This window comes from Trichomycterus rosablanca, chromosome 15, assembly GCF_030014385.1.
Source record: "Trichomycterus rosablanca isolate fTriRos1 chromosome 15, fTriRos1.hap1, whole genome shotgun sequence".
Classification (NCBI taxonomy): Eukaryota; Metazoa; Chordata; class Actinopteri; order Siluriformes; family Trichomycteridae; genus Trichomycterus; species Trichomycterus rosablanca.
In genome coordinates, this window is record NC_086002.1 from 2,587,501 (window position 1) to 2,603,516 (window position 16,016).

At 44.0% G+C, this 16,016-nt stretch overlaps 1 protein-coding gene across 1 annotated transcript in view; it reads left to right on the forward strand.

Moving 5' to 3' along the window:
• slc5a10 (solute carrier family 5 member 10) overlaps positions 1-16,016 on the forward strand; it is a 59,801-nt gene that overhangs the window by 758 nt on the left and 43,027 nt on the right. Inside the window, exons 2-8 of the mRNA XM_063010886.1 lie at positions 1,146-1,217; positions 1,803-1,907; positions 2,858-2,917; positions 4,238-4,342; positions 4,461-4,566; positions 8,700-8,780; positions 15,131-15,336. Coding sequence (XP_062866956.1) covers positions 1,146-1,217; positions 1,803-1,907; positions 2,858-2,917; positions 4,238-4,342; positions 4,461-4,566; positions 8,700-8,780; positions 15,131-15,336 — 735 coding nt within the window. The remainder of the gene's footprint in view (positions 1-1,145; positions 1,218-1,802; positions 1,908-2,857; positions 2,918-4,237; positions 4,343-4,460; positions 4,567-8,699; positions 8,781-15,130; positions 15,337-16,016) is intronic.

Below are 16,016 nucleotides of genomic sequence, written 5' to 3' on the forward strand. Positions count from 1 at the left end.
TAGAATCCTTACAAACTCTTCTAAACCATACCAGCAATGTGGAAGCGAGCGACAGTCATACCAGTTCCCAAACCAGGAAAAGATCATGAGAACTATCCTGAAAACTACAGACCCACAGCCTAACCGGGCTTGTGATCGGCACTGAGGGCGCCAGTTTGAGAGCCAGTCAAGTCTGTGTGGACCACCAGCCAGCTGATAACACTGCTGATGTGAACCCTGGATCTCTGAGCGCCCACAGATTTGACTAACACGGTTCACATAGTTTCAGTACAGTGCAGGTACAGACTTTAAAAAGTCCATTTCAAAAGCATAATTGGGTGCTAGTCTGAAGCCCTCTTCAGCCAGTGAGAGAGTGGCACAAGTGGCAAATATGTTTTATGTTACATGTCATACATGTGTAATTATCTGTACTAGTATGTGTATTGTGTGTATTACTATGTGGACTATTATGTGTATCACCAAAGCAAATTCCTCATATGTGTAACATACCTGGCGAAATAAAGTGATTCTGATTCTGAAAGGATTTGGAATCAAGAATTGGGGGCTGCAAAAAATTGAAGGGAATTTCTGGAGGGAGATTTTGGACCCAGCAGATTTTTCAAAACCCCAAATAAAATTATAAACAAAAATCAAAGCCATTAAATTGTTTTATTAATAAAAATGTGTGAGTTACAATTCTTGAGGAACAGAAAAAAAATTCCAAGACTGCCATAACCATGTTTCCAGTACTTATTCTCCCGGAAATAAAATAATAATAATGTTTTTAAGGATTTCATTCTGGGAAAAGGGAAATAAATGTAAACGCTTGGGTTGGTTACGGTGGCACAATTAATGACACTAGCCCACTAACACTGGGATCTGGGGTTCAAATCCCCAGGAGTGCTATCATTTGGTCAGGCGCCTACATACAGACACAATTGGCTATGTCTAAGAAGGGAAGGAAAACAGAGGAGGGTTGAATCGAGGCCCTGTGATTGACTGGCGTTTTACCCGGGGTGTATTCCTACCGAACCCACCACGACCCTGAGCAGGATAAAGCGATGACAAAAATGAAATGAAAGACAGGTGATCATGTGGTGAGATGTAAAATAAATGTGTGTGTGTGTGTGTGTGTGTGTGTGTGTGTGTGTGTGTGTGTGTGTAAGTCCTCTTGCAGAGTCAGCAGAAACACTCTTAACGGCTACTTCCTGGCTGGCAGAGACATGGCCTGGTGGCCGGTACGTAAACACCAGAAACTAAAGTATGTGGACACCAGTCCATGAGCTTGTTGGACGTCCCATTCCAAACCCATGAACATTATTAGACTTGTCCTTGTCCTAATTTTGAAATTGGGAATCTGTGGGAAGTTGAGGCCATTCAGTCAATGCCAGGTGTTGGACAAGAAGGGCTGGATTGTGATCGACTATGGTCATTGGGTTGAGGTCCAGACTCTGAGCAGGCCACTGGGTTGTGCTTTTTTACGTACTTGATACACCCGTAAGCACATTAAATCTTAGAAGTGGCACAATTTCCCACAGAAACACTCCTAAATATTGTGGAAAGACCTTCCAGAAGAGTGAAGGCTGTAGCTTGCTGCTTGCACCTCACAGAGAGAAACGGAGAGTCACGCTATGCTCTACGTGAATCGTCCACCACTTGTCCAGGCACCTTGACCAGACAGCCGTTTGGGGCCAGGTTTATATTCGAGCTCAGATGTGAACCAGAAGTCCAACCAGCTCATGGTCAGGTGACCACATACTTTAGAACTTTTTTGATGTTTGATGTAGCTGCATCATCTCACTGGGTTGGTGGATGTTTTGTAGATCGGAGCGTCTCTCTTTGCCAGCAGTGAGGGATCGGGGCTCTTCATCGGTTTGGCTGGCACCGGGGCAGCAGGAGGAATCGCCGTGGCAGGATTCGAATGGAATGTGAGTATTTTTAAATGCTCCCAATGATCCATCAGCCGAGGTTCTATAATCTTATGGTTCACATCCCAAAAGTCCAAAACCCACAGGAACTGCCCACTGTCACAGTTGGTAAAGTGGGTGCTGGACAGCATCATGGATCCTCACCTTAGGTCACTAAGAGGGTTTTCTATATTCGTCCAGTGTCTGCATGGGTTCCCTCCTGGTACCTTCACAAAACAGGTTCCTCCCACCTCCCAAAGCCGTGTAGCAGGCTAACAGGCTGCTCTATACCACCCCAATGAGTGCACACGTGTGTGTAGCGCCCTCCACATTTTGTCCATGACTTTTTGTGACCCAGGCAACACAAACAAGCATCTTACTCTTACTGTGGTTTACAAGATGTAACAAAGCTTCCACAAGGGGGCGTCCGCGTACAAGTTTATTCAATTATTATTATGCCATGGTGCCAACATGGCATTTGCTAGAGGGTACTGACACCATGACTGGAACTTGATTTTGTAGTCGATGATGTTTTGGGTCCGTTCGTCCTACTAAAGCATCATGGACTCCATAAAATACCAGAAGATTTTAAATCTCTTTACCCAGAGAGCAAATAATTCTAATGCTGACTGAACACTATAAAAGTGACCAAAAGTATGTGGACACTACTCTTAATTGTTAAGTGTTTTAGCCTCAAATAAGATTACATGCTTCTAACTTTGTGGCAGTAGTTTGGGGAGGGCATGCCTGTTCAAGACATAGAGCCCTGAACTCAACACTGTTAAGGACCTTTAAGATGAATGTAGATGCTTTCTTGTCCAACATCGGTGTCTTCAATCAGACACAATCCACAACGGTTGAGGTGTCCACATACTTTTGACCATACAAGTGTATCATATTAGAGTTTTGTTACCTCTAATGAACACAAGGGGGAGACGGAGGACTATTTACTTCTATCCACTTCTTTCTAGGCGACCTACGTGCTGTTGGCTCTGGCGTGGATCTTTGTACCAGTATATGTGTCTTCTGGGGTAGGTCTGTAACAGACACTCACGTACACACACACACACACACACACACACACACACACACACACACACACACACACACACACACACACACACACACACAATAATAACACAAAGAAACTCCAGCATCCTGTACAGAAGCCTCAGCTTCACTCAACAGCTCTGGAATTGGAACATCGACTAAAACTGTCTTGACCAAGATCAGCACTGACTGAACGGGCACAAATTCCCACAGGTACTTCAAAGTGTTGTGAGAAGCCTTCTCTGAGGAATGGCTGTTGTTGTTGCCGAAAAGATCACATAAAGTTCGCTCTGTTTTTGAAATGGGACATCCAACAAGCTTATGGTCAGGTGTCCGAATACTTTTGGCTATATAGTGTATCTAAAAAAAACCAAAAAACAAGCAATAATACACTGACACCGTTCATTCATTCATTGATATATACACCGATCAGCCATAACATTGTCACACAGCCTTGTTTCTACTCTTACTGTCCATTTTATCAGCTCCACATACCATATAAAAGCACTTTGTAGTTTTACAATTACTGACTGTAGTCCATCTGTTTCTCTACATACCTTTTTAGCCTGCTTTAACCCTGTTCTTCAATGGTCAGGACCCCCACAGGACCACCACAGTGCAGGTATTATTTAGGTGGTGGATGATTCTCAGCACTGCACTGACACTGACATGGTGGTGGTGTGTTAGTGAGTGTTGTGCTGGTATGAGTGGATCAGACACAGCAGCACTGCTGGAGTGTTTAAATACCATGTCCACTCACTGTCCACTCTATTAGACACTCCTACCTAGTTGGTCCACCTTGTAGATGTAAAGTCAGAGACGATCGCTCATCTATTGCTGCTGTTTGAGTCGGTCATCTTCTAGATCTTCATCAGTGGTCACAGGACGCTGCCCACAGGGCGCTGTTGGCTGGATGTTTTAAGTTGGTGGACTATTCTCAGTCCAGAAGTGATTGTGAGGTGTTTAAATCCACTCATACCAGCACAACACACACTAACACACCAGCACCATGTCAGTGTCACTGCAGTGCTGAGAATCATCCACCACCTAAATAATACCTGCTCTGTGGAGGTCCTGTGGGGGTCCTGACCATTGAAGAACAGGGTGAAAGCAGGTTACAAAAGCATGCAGAGAAACAGATGGACTACAGTCAGTAATTGTAGAACTACAAAGTGCTTCTATATGGTAAGTGGAGCTGATAAAATGGACAGTGAGTGTAGAAACCAGGAGGTGGTTTTAATGTTATGGTTGATCAGTATATATTTATATATAAATTTTAACCGTTTCTCCTCCTCTCTCAGATCGTCACCATGCCCGAGTACCTGGGTCGACGTTTCGGGGGCGAGAGAATCCGCATGTACCTGTCAGCACTCAGCCTCATGCTGTCTGTGTTCACTAAAATATCAGTGAGTGTATACACACATACACACACACACACACACACACACACACACACACACACAATGATAGGCATGTAAAGCTTGCTGGACTGTAAACAGTGACGTCTGCTGTTTTTATGTGCAGACGGACCTGTACTCTGGAGCTCTGTTCATCCAGGTGTGTCTGGGCTGGAATCTTTACCTCTCCACCGTCCTCATGCTGGTGGTCACCGCGCTCTACACCATCGCAGGTACGTGGGTTTGAATCCATGGTTTCACTGAGTAATCTACACTGCATGTGGATATCGGTAAATATTACCTGGCCACTATGGTGTGCTGTACTCATAGATAAATGGATGGACGGACAAACGGACGGACAGACAGATAGAAAGACAGACAGATATGCAGATAGATAATGTATAAATAGATAGACAGAAAGATAGACAAACAGATAGATAGATAGACATACAGACAGACACATTGACAGATAGACAGACTAACAGACAGACAGACAGACACATTGACAGATAGATAGACAGACAGTCAGAGACAAATTGACAGATAGATAGACAGACAGACAAACATATAGATAGACAGATAGAGTTAGTTAGACAGACAGATAGATAGACAGACAGAGACAGACAGATAGATAGACAGACAAATAGACAGACAGACAAATTGACTGATAGATAGACAGACAGAAACAGATAGATAGATAGACAGACAGACAGACAGACTAATAGACAGGTAGACAGACAGATTTTGAAAATTGATCAACATTTGCTAAAGTTATGGGCAGACGTACAGAAGTCCCATTTTCAACTCCCAGTGTAAATTAGTTTCAAAAATTTGTGGACAGTCTTCTCAGAGGAGGGGAGGTGGGTAGATGTAGGAACAGCTTTATATCTAGACCCAGGGTTCTGGAATGGTATGTTCAATGAGCTCCTGGCTATAAAGGGTGCGATGCTCCCTTCACCATGCTTCACGGTTTGGGTGCGGCTTTAGTCTTGGTGTACAGTTTCTGTTACCTGCAAATATAATAACGTAGATTGAAACATGACCAGGCCGTGTCGTTACTTTCTGTGTGACATTTACACTCACAATGGTGGAGAATTCTCAGCAGGTTTCTGGTGGAACAATCGACTCCTTGATTACGACTCTGAGAGGAAACAATGCCTGAATGAAATATTGAAAGTATTCGTGCATACACACTTTTATGTTCCCTGTCATGTCACTCACCGAGTTCCAGCCTGTCGGACAAGCTCGAGCTTGTGAACAATTTTTATAGCGAATAGAAACGCAAGCAGGAACCACAGGTGATGACATTTAAAATTTTCCAGTAGATGAATCAGGAGCTGCTGTTTATATTAAATGTGTTTCTGTTACAGTGTTTAAACCATTTCCTTTCAAAACAGCACAACATGTCCTGTGTAGCTAATTATACATCGATCAGCCATAACATTAAAACCACCTCCTTGTTTCTACACTCACTGTCCATGTTATCAGCTCCACTTACCATATAGAAGCACTTTGTAGTTCTACAATTACTGACTGTAGTCCATCTGTTTCTGTGGTGGATGACTCTCAGCACTGCAGTGACACTGACATGGTGGTGGTGTGTTAGTGTGTGTTGTGCTGGTATGAGTGGATCAGACACAGCATTGCTGCTGGAGTTTTTAAACACCTCACTGTTACTGCTGGACTGAGAATCGTCCACCAACCAAAAATATCCAGCCAACAGCACCCCGTGGGCAGCGTCCTGTGACCACTGATGAAGGTCACTCACTGTCCATGTTATCAGCTCCACTTACCATATAGAAGCACTTTGTAGTTCTACAATTACTGACTGTAGTCCATCTGTTTCTGTGGTGGATGACTCTCAGCACTGCAGTGACACTGACATGGTGGTGGTGTGTTAGTGTGTGTTGTGCTGGTACGAGTGCATCAGACAGCAGCGCTGCTGGAGTTTTTAAATACCGTGTCCACTCACTGTCCACTCTATTACACACTCCTACCTAGTTGGTCCACCTTGTAGATGTAAAGTCAGAGACGATCGCTCATCTATTGCTGCTGTTTGAGTCGGTCATCTTCTAGACCTTCATCAGTGGTCACAGGACGCTGCCCACGGGGTGCTGTTGGCTGGATATTTTTGGTTGGTGGACGATTCTCAGTCCAGCAGTAACAGTGAGGTGTTTAAAAACTCCAGCAGCAATGCTGTGTCTGTGTCACTGCAGTGCTGAGAATGATCCACCACCTAAATAATACCTGCTCTGTGGTGGTCCTGTGGGGGTCCTGACCATTGAAGAACAGCATGAAAGGGGGTAACAAAGCATGCAGAGAAACAGATGAACTACAGTCAGTAATTGTAGAACTACAAAGTGTTTCTATATGGTAAGTGGAGCTGATAAAATGGACAGTGAGTGTAGAAACAAGGAGGTGGTTTTAATGTTATGGCTGATTGGTGTATTTTGTTATCACCCCACTGCTGTGTTCTCTTCACCGGCTTCCTGTAGCTGCACACATTCATTTTGAAACACTGATGCTCTCCTACAAAGCCAAAAATGGACCAGCCCCGAGGTACCTTCGTGGTCTAATCAAACCCGCTCTGTACCACGCAACCTCTGAGCCACTGGTCTCGCTCGACTTGATCCTCCACCCAGAACTCAAGGAAAAAAGGCATCAGCATCAAGGCTCTCCTCTGTACCAGCACCCAAGTGGTGGAACGAACTTCCCTTGACAGTCTCTCGCTGTCTTTAATAGATGATTAAAAACCTTCATCACCCCTTTACTGAGCACTTAAGCTGACGTGTGCTTACTTACGTACTTTGGTTCTAACAGGGATTCAGCAGATGTGTCTTTGGACTGTTGTCTACTTAAGCTCGAGTAGGTAATGTTCACTGGATAAGAGCGACTGCAACATGGGTGATTAAAACAGGCTGAATTAAAGGTGTGGGTGGGCACTCCCGTTGAATAACCCAGTTACAGGACTGATCCTAAAATCCAGTAAAGGCCTCACTCCGATTATGGACACTAAACGATGTGGTTTGCATAAGCGCTTACATAATCAGCTACCTGATGAAACCCTGTGATTACGGGATTAGACGTGTGTAAGAGAAACTCGTTCACATTCAGCCAGTGTGTGTCGCAGTACAGAGCAGATAAAGAACTCTGGCGTTCTTCAGAATTTCCTCTAAAGTCCCGTTTTAATAAATTCAACCGCCAGCAGATTAGGTTGATCCGTCCTGCCACTCGGTGTAACGCCTGGAAACACCCATGTAAGGTTTTATAGCCGGGATTCACCGGTGACTCAGTGCTGAAACATGCTGACGGGAAGATGCCAATCCTGTACCACAATTAACATCAACACATGTCTACAGAGGGTACCAAGTCATTTTTTTGCTGTGTACCTATGCCAGTATAACAGCACTGAGTCTTCCTCTACAATAACTAGATCCCTAGCAAGGAATCCAGATACACTGCTTCCTCAAAAATATCTTCAGATCCTCCAGGCTTTTAGATCATTTCTAGTGGGATCCACGACTTTAGCTCAACCCAAGACTTTCCAGTGTGGTTTTCTCCCATTTTTCTCCTCTGACCTGTGTGCAGTCCTAGCGAACCCCTTCTTTTCACCCATGCTTCTGCACAGGCGCCTCTCTATCTGCTAATCAGGGTCCTTGCACAGCATTTTAAGACCTCACCCACATAGTCCGTTCATCTCGCCCTAGCAGACACGATGGCCAATTAGCGTCTGCTGCAGGCACTACCACTTACGCACGCTAGATGGCGCCCAGCCGACCGGTGGCAACGTCGAGATTCAAACTGAGGAGTTCAGAATCTCGGTGCTGGTGTGCTAGCAGTTTTGGTTAGATGACTTGGACAGTCATAGCTAAAGCTTTAAGGATGTTTTTATTCATTATCCTTGGACAAAGAATCAACTTGGACCTGGTTTTAGTTTTTTTTCAACTTTATTTTATATCTCCTGGTAATTTGTGAACTCCATAGTGCCATAGGTTCCAACCAGGTTTCCAGAGGCTTCAAAGGTCAAACAGCCACAACAAGATTGGTGCTTTACTGCCCTAATTATGCCACAAATCTTTTTTTATACTGACCCGCTCAATGTTTTGTCTCATCTAACCATGGAACCCATAATCAGTTAACGTTTCTGCAGTTCAAGCACTTACACTAGTGGTTAGATAAAATGAAGCGCTTAAAGTTGAAGATCAAGTTAAAGACTTGATGACTTGAGGGAAATTTTTTCCCCTCTAGTCACCTCCTCACCTCTTCAGACAGGTTAATTATAGTGACACGTTCTAAGTGTGAGATTGGTGTAATGACCCACTGCTGCATTTCTGTGACTCTTTTTAACCCTCTATTCTTTAATCAGGTGGTTTAGCTGCTGTGATCTACACTGACACACTCCAGACCTTCATCATGATCGTCGGAGCGGTCGTCCTCACCATTACAGGTCAGTCAATCACAAATCCTTTTTATTTCTCTGGTTCATTAAAGCAAAATCTCTCTGTTATTATTACATCCGAGAAATACTATAAACCTAACCTGAGAGCGTCGACACTTTATCCCTCATTCGATATGTGAGGATCTATGAACGCTTTTAAACACACTGTACACGTCCACCTGCCATCCCATAATATTAAACCATCTAGTACATAAGCAACAGAGGGAAAACATCATGTGATCTGTGTTATACAGGCTGTGTGTGTGTGTTTTACGTATACCATCAAACCTCTCTCACAGACTGTCTTACTACTGTCATACTCTCTCACATGCTGCCATACTCACTCACGCAGTCGTACTTCCTCATGCGCTATCACACTCTCCGTAATACTCCTTCACGCGCAATTATACTCCCTCATGTGGCATTATACTCTTACACAGGCTGTCATACTCCCTCACGCAGGATTATACTCTCTCACGCACGCACCAACTTATTCTTTCACGCGCCATCATGCGCGCCATCATACTCCCTTGCGTGGCACTTTACTACCTCACGTGTCATCATACTCCCTCATGTGCCAACATACTGCCCTCAGTGTTTTTGGTTGAGCGCGTAGCCACTAATGCAGCACTGCTTTCACATCATCACCACATGAAAATCATCTTCCCCTTAAAGCTTCTTTGAGCATTCAAAAAGGTGGAAATCAGATGGAGCTAAATCCAGACTATAAGCGTCTCTCAGTCTCTCAGACACGACCGATTACTACTCCTCATCCTACACCCTCACCGCTTATAACCAAAATATACAAGTGTGGAAACTTTTTGAAGATCCCTCATAGGATATATGACACGCCTCCAACTTCGTGGCACCAGTTTAGGAGCGGGTATTTACTGCTCCAGCATGACTGCACAAGGCCGGGTCTGTAAAGACTCCAGATAAAGATTGTTGTGGTGGAACTCCAGTGCTCTGCACAGAGCCCTGTCCTTAACCCGTATGTTGATTGCAAGCCAGGTTTTCTCCCAAATGCTTTTTGGACTGATCCCAAAACCTGTGGAAAGCATTACCAGAAGATTGGGGGTTTGTTATGGTCCATAATAATGGTGAGATGTCTAACCAGGCGTTTTGGGCATAAAGTGTACTGTCATACAGATGTGATAAGCTGTTTCTAAAGAAGAGAACTGGATATGACTAGGCTGGGAGGGAAAAGGGGAACAGTAGATGTGTGTGTGTGTGTGTGTGTTTAAAAGATCCAGTCTAAATATTATCGCCCCCAAACAGAGCCGTGTTATCACGCAGATAAGAAAAATTCCTCAGTGTTTACTGTTGAACTATTTTAGGCTTATCGTTTATTTCGACTACGAGCTGCAGCTCAGATTGTGCTGAGAAATATTTTGACAGCACGTTTCAGGTCCGTTACAGTTCCAGCACCCGCTGAAAAAGAAACGAGACGATATAATAGAAAGTAAGAACAGGACGATGAAAGCTTGGGATCTCAGCGGTGTAATTAGCGACAGTTTCCTAATCCGCCGTCTTCTGTTGCTTTAATCATCCCATAATAAATGACTTGGCATGCAGCGGGCGCTTTGAATAGGAGCGGATATAACGGCCGATTTGTTTTCCGTTCTGATCACCACACCCATGTCATCAGGTTCTGCACTATTAACCTCTGTCTGCATGCACCATTAGGCAAAAGTGTTTGCATCGGGCCTGCTGGGTAATACACGCACCAGTAAACCTGCTGCTGCTCTTTTATACTGTCCCACATCTCAGCATCCAGAAACATTAAAACCACCTCCTTGTTTCTACTCTTACTGTCCATTTTATCAGCTCAACTTACTATATAGAAGCACTTTGTAGTTCTACAATTACTGACTGTAGTCCATCTGCCCCCTTTCACCGTTCTTCAATGGTCAGGACCCCCACAGGACCACCACAGAGCAGATATTATTTAGGTGGTGGATCATTCTCAGCACTGCAGTGACACTGACATGGTGGTGGTGTGTTAGTGTGTGTTGTGCTGGTATGAGTGGATCAGACACAGCAGCGCTGCTGGAGTTTTTAATTACCGTGTCCACTCACTGTCCACTCTATTAGACACTCCTACCTAGTTGTTCCACCTTGTAGATGTAAAGTCAGAGATGATCGCTCATCTATTGCTGCTGTTTGAGTCGGTCATCTTCTAGATCTTCATCAGTGGTCACAGGACGCTGCCCACGGGGCGCTGTTGGCTGGATATTTTTGGTTGGTGGACGATTCTCAGTCCAGCAGTGACAGTGAGCAGCGCGGCTGTGTCTGATCCACTCATACACATGGGGCAAGACGTAGCCTAATGGTTAAGGTACTGGACTAGTAATCAGAAGGTCACTGGTTCAAGCCCCACTACTGCCAGGTTGCTGCTGTTGGGCCCTTGAGCAAGGCCCCTAACCCTCAATTGCTCAGACTGTATACTGTAACTGTAATGTAAATCACTTTGGATAAAGGTGTCTGCTAAATGCCAAAAATGTAAATGTACCAGCACAACACACACTAACACACCACCACCATGTCAGTGTCACTGCAGTGCTGAGAATCATCCACCACCTAAATAATACCTGCTCTGTGGTGGTCCTGACCATTGACCATACACATATATATATATACACACCGATAGATGCCGGGTCAATAAAGGGTGCCGGAAATCCTGATTCTAATCTGTGTAATTACCAAATTACCGTCTGAGGATTTATGGGGCGAGTTCCTTTCAGCTGTTCCAAAATCCAGACACGTCTTTGCATGTTGGTCTTTTCTGCACCTTCAGGTTTCTGCACCTCCTGTCACACATCTGAACGTTGTACGTACATTTTTACCTGCTTTTGTTCTGCATGAGGTAAATTATTAGGTTAAATGATGCCAGGGTAAGACTGCCAGAGATGTGTTTCCTTATAAACTGATTTAAACATGCAGGTCAGTAAGCCTTCAGTTTTTGCTGAGGCTGCACAAAGTAACATTTAACTTTAAGTAAATTAAAGAAAAAATAAAACATACTTGCAATTATCATCAGCTCAGAATAATCTTACAAACGACACATAGTGCATTTTTATTTCTTTTCCATTTGTAGGGCGGTTCGGTGGGTAGCACTGTCGCCTCACAGCAAGAAGGTGAAAAGATGCAGTTGGTAAAAAAATAATAAATACAAATAAATAAACAAAATGCATAAACAAAAATATAAATAAATAAAAATAAATCAATAAATGCAAAAACAAAAATATAAAAAAATAAATAAATGAAATGCATAAACAAAAATATATAAAAAAAAATAAAATGCATAAACAAAAATTTAAAAAATAAATACAAGTACAAAAATAAAATGCATAAACAAAAATATAAAAAATAAATAAAAATAAATAAATAAAATGCATTTTATTTTATTTATATTATTATTAAACACTAAATAAAAACCCGTGGCCTGCACGAAGCCCTCAAAACAATTACACACGTATTAAAAAGTCAATTCTAGTTAAACATCCGTGCCTGACCTCATAAACGTTTTCCAGGAAAGACAGCAGCTCTAAATTCAGGCCAGTTGTTGTGGAACAAGATGTTCGAGAAGCACACAATTGGGCGATTACATACTTTTGGCCACGTAATGTATATTTCTGGCTCAGTAAGGAGCTTTAAACGGGCCGTTGGCATGCTAATAGCTTTAATTGACTATATTTAATCTTAACAACCTCGTCATTTCAGGTTCAGAACCACTGAGCTCATGTTTTGAATCTAATCCTGGTGTAGAACAAGTTGGCGCGGTTGTTAAGCGAGCTGGTTTTTCTGCACCATCACGTCACCCTCATCAGATTTATGTTCTGTTGATGTTTATCCAGCAGGCCCGAGGGTGTGAGCGTTCACCCTCTCTTTCTATGTGATGTTAGTTTGAAACTCTCACCGTGACTCTTGACGCTTGATTTGACTCCTTTGGCGTTCTGTGAGAAGCTTTATGAGATCTGAAGATCCTGTTCATGCTCCATTTGCTTCTGTACGGGTTTTAATTGTTGTGATGCCACGCGGTCCTGCATATACTGACAGGTTCATCCTAACAGATCGATACAGACAGATTACAGGACTTAGTGAACAATAAATAATGATTAAAAATATCGTTTTAAAATATTACAGAGGCACTAAGTGCAGCAGATTTAATAAATCCTATCACGGGACAAAACCATTAATTGGGCAGAAGTAATAGCCTCCACTGTACTGTTTGGTCAAATGTTTGTGGACACCCCTTCAATGACTTGAATTTAAATGTTTAAATCATTGCTAACAAGAGTTAAGTTACAGAGCAGGTATTATTTAGGTGGTGGATGATTCTCAGCACTGCAGTGACACTGACATGGTGGTGGTGTGTTAGTGTGTGTTGTGCTGGTATGAGTGGATCAGACACAGCAGCGCTGCTGGAGTTTTTAAACACCTCACTGTCACTGCTGGACTGAATCGTCCACCAACCAAAAACATCCAGCCAACAGCGCCCCGTGGGCAGCGTCCTGTGACCACTGATGAAGGTCTAGAAGATGACCGACTCAAACAGCAGCAATAGATGAGCGATCGTCTCTGACTTTACATCTACAAGGTGGACCGACTAGGTAGGAGTGTCTAATAGAGTGGACAGTGAGTGGACACGGGGTTTAAAAACTCCAGCAGTGCTGCTGTGTCTGATCCACTCATACCAGCACAACACACACTAACACACCACCACCATGTCAGTGTCACTGCAGTGCTTAGAATGATCCACCACCTAAATAATACCTGCTCTGTGGTGGTCCTGTGGGGGTCCTGACCATTGAAGAACAGCGTGAAAGGGGGCTAACAAAGCATGTAGAGAAACAGATGGACTACAGTCAGTAATTGTAGAACTACAAAGTGCTTCTATATGTTAAGTGGAGCTGATAAAATGGACAGTGAGTGTAGAAACAAGGAGGTGGTTTTAATGTTATATACACACACACACACACACACACACACAGCAGTATTTACTCAGTAGAAAGTAAAAGTGAATGTAAAGTGGGGGATCAAAATAAATCATGTTTATGAAAAGGAAGAAACCCCCCACCCCCACCCCATCACCCCCCGAGCATCCATTAAATCCTGTTATTCATGCAGTATAGCACACTTACCTCCCACAGACTTTCTCTTGCACACTCTGCATTGTACGGACCCGAGTCCCTCACAAAGGTGTTTATTTGCTGTACAGATTCATGGCAACGAGTCAGTGGTTCCAAACTTAAAACCGCAGCCTGTCCCATGCCCAAATCCCCCCCCACCCCCCTCCAGAGGTGAGCAACGCCCCAAACAAAAACACACCTGAGGCGATTTGGAAGGATCTGAATAAAGACCCAGGTGTGTCCTTTATAATTTGGAACAAGCTGCTCCTGCCATCCCATAATAACAAACTGGCTTGTTAAACGCTTAAACGCGTCATAGATAAACTAAATGGCCAAAAGTATGTGGACTTACAATCTTATTATGAACTTGTTGGGCATCACATTTCAAAACTAGGCATATTCACTCACTCACTTTCTTAACTGCTTATACAGTCAGGGTGGGTCCACAGGGGGGTGCTGGAGCTTATCCCAGCTTTTCAATGGGCGCAAGGCACACAGTAACACCCTGGACGGGGTGCCAGTCCATCGCAGGGCAGACACACACACACACACACCCAATCACCTATAGGGCAATTCAGCGTATGCTATTAATCTGACTGCATGTTTTTGGACTGTGGGAGGAAACCCGAGCTCCCGGAGGAAACCCACGCAGACACGGGGAGAACATGCAAACTCCGCACAGAAAGGACCCGGACCGCTCCACCTGGGGATCGAACCCAGGACCTTCTTGATGGGAGGCGATGATGCTACCCACCAAGCCACCGTATTCCCCACTCTTATTTACAGTGTGTCTGTGGGAATTTGTGCCCATTCAGTCAAAGATTATTTGTGAGTCCAGATTATAAAGTTGTAGCGAGGTGCCAGTCAGAATCATCCCAAATGTGTCAAATTGGGCTCCTTCGGATTACTAAACTTTATGGGACTTGCTTTGTATACATGAACTGAAAAGGGCCTTCCCCAAACTGTCACAACAAAGTCACACTACTAATATGGGAAGGCTGAAACATAACTAGAAGGGGTGTCCACATACTTTTTGTCATGTAATGAACCATAGTGCTTTGTGTTATTTATTTTGACTTACTAAAAGCTTGAAAGTACATCATCCACCATTTCGGCTGTGTCCCAAACCACATACGTCTGTCCCAACAGCTAGTAAAAGAATGTACTCTGACCTTGATAGATTGCGGGTGGAACGATTAAACATTGTTATCATGTCTTTGACCTCAGCGTTCAACGAGATTGGCGGCTACAGCAACCTGGAGAGCGTGTATCTCCAGGCCGTGCCGTCCAAGATCATCCCGAACACGACGTGCCACCTCCCGCGACCCGACGCCATGCACCTGTTCCGGGACGCAGTGCACGGTGACCTTCCCTGGCCCGGCATGACCCTCGGCCTCACCATCCTCGCTACCTGGTACTGGTGCAGTGATCAGGTAAATAAACTAATACCTTATACGTACACAGACTCGATAATCATGCCAACACTTCAAGTTGACCTCAGGATGGGAAGCTAGGCTACCTGGGACATTATACCACCATTATTTATATATTTTTTATGTGTTTACAATGTGCGAGTCAGTATTAAGCATTCTAGCACACCTACGCATTAGCAGTACACACCAAACAGTTCTCCTGTGGCGTACCAAAGTCTGTATCAAACAGTGGCTTGGAAAATTACCCCATGTGTACCTTTAAGTGCCCTGTAAGTACTGTCCACATTATATTTGGGCATCTTGGAGGTACCCCTCTCTTTGTAAAGTCTATCACTGTGGCTTGGGTCTTCCCCAGGAATGTAACACTCGACTGAACACATTAAAAATATATATTGAGTCAATATCCGTACTAGCTTTTCCGAGGCACCCATGGTGGACCTGCACTGGTCCCAACCATTCAGAAATGGGTCCCATGGGGTCACATTTGGATCATTAAGGCATAAGCAAACACCGCCATGAAGATCCTACAAGGTCTCGCATGTTGCACAGGGTCAATAAAAAGGTCAGGAGTGTCCATGATGGGCCTACATGGAGGAACCAACTATTAGACCCAAACAGGACCAGGATCAGGTCCTCTAGACTCTTGGTACACAAAGCAGAGAACAAGAACTTGACCTACC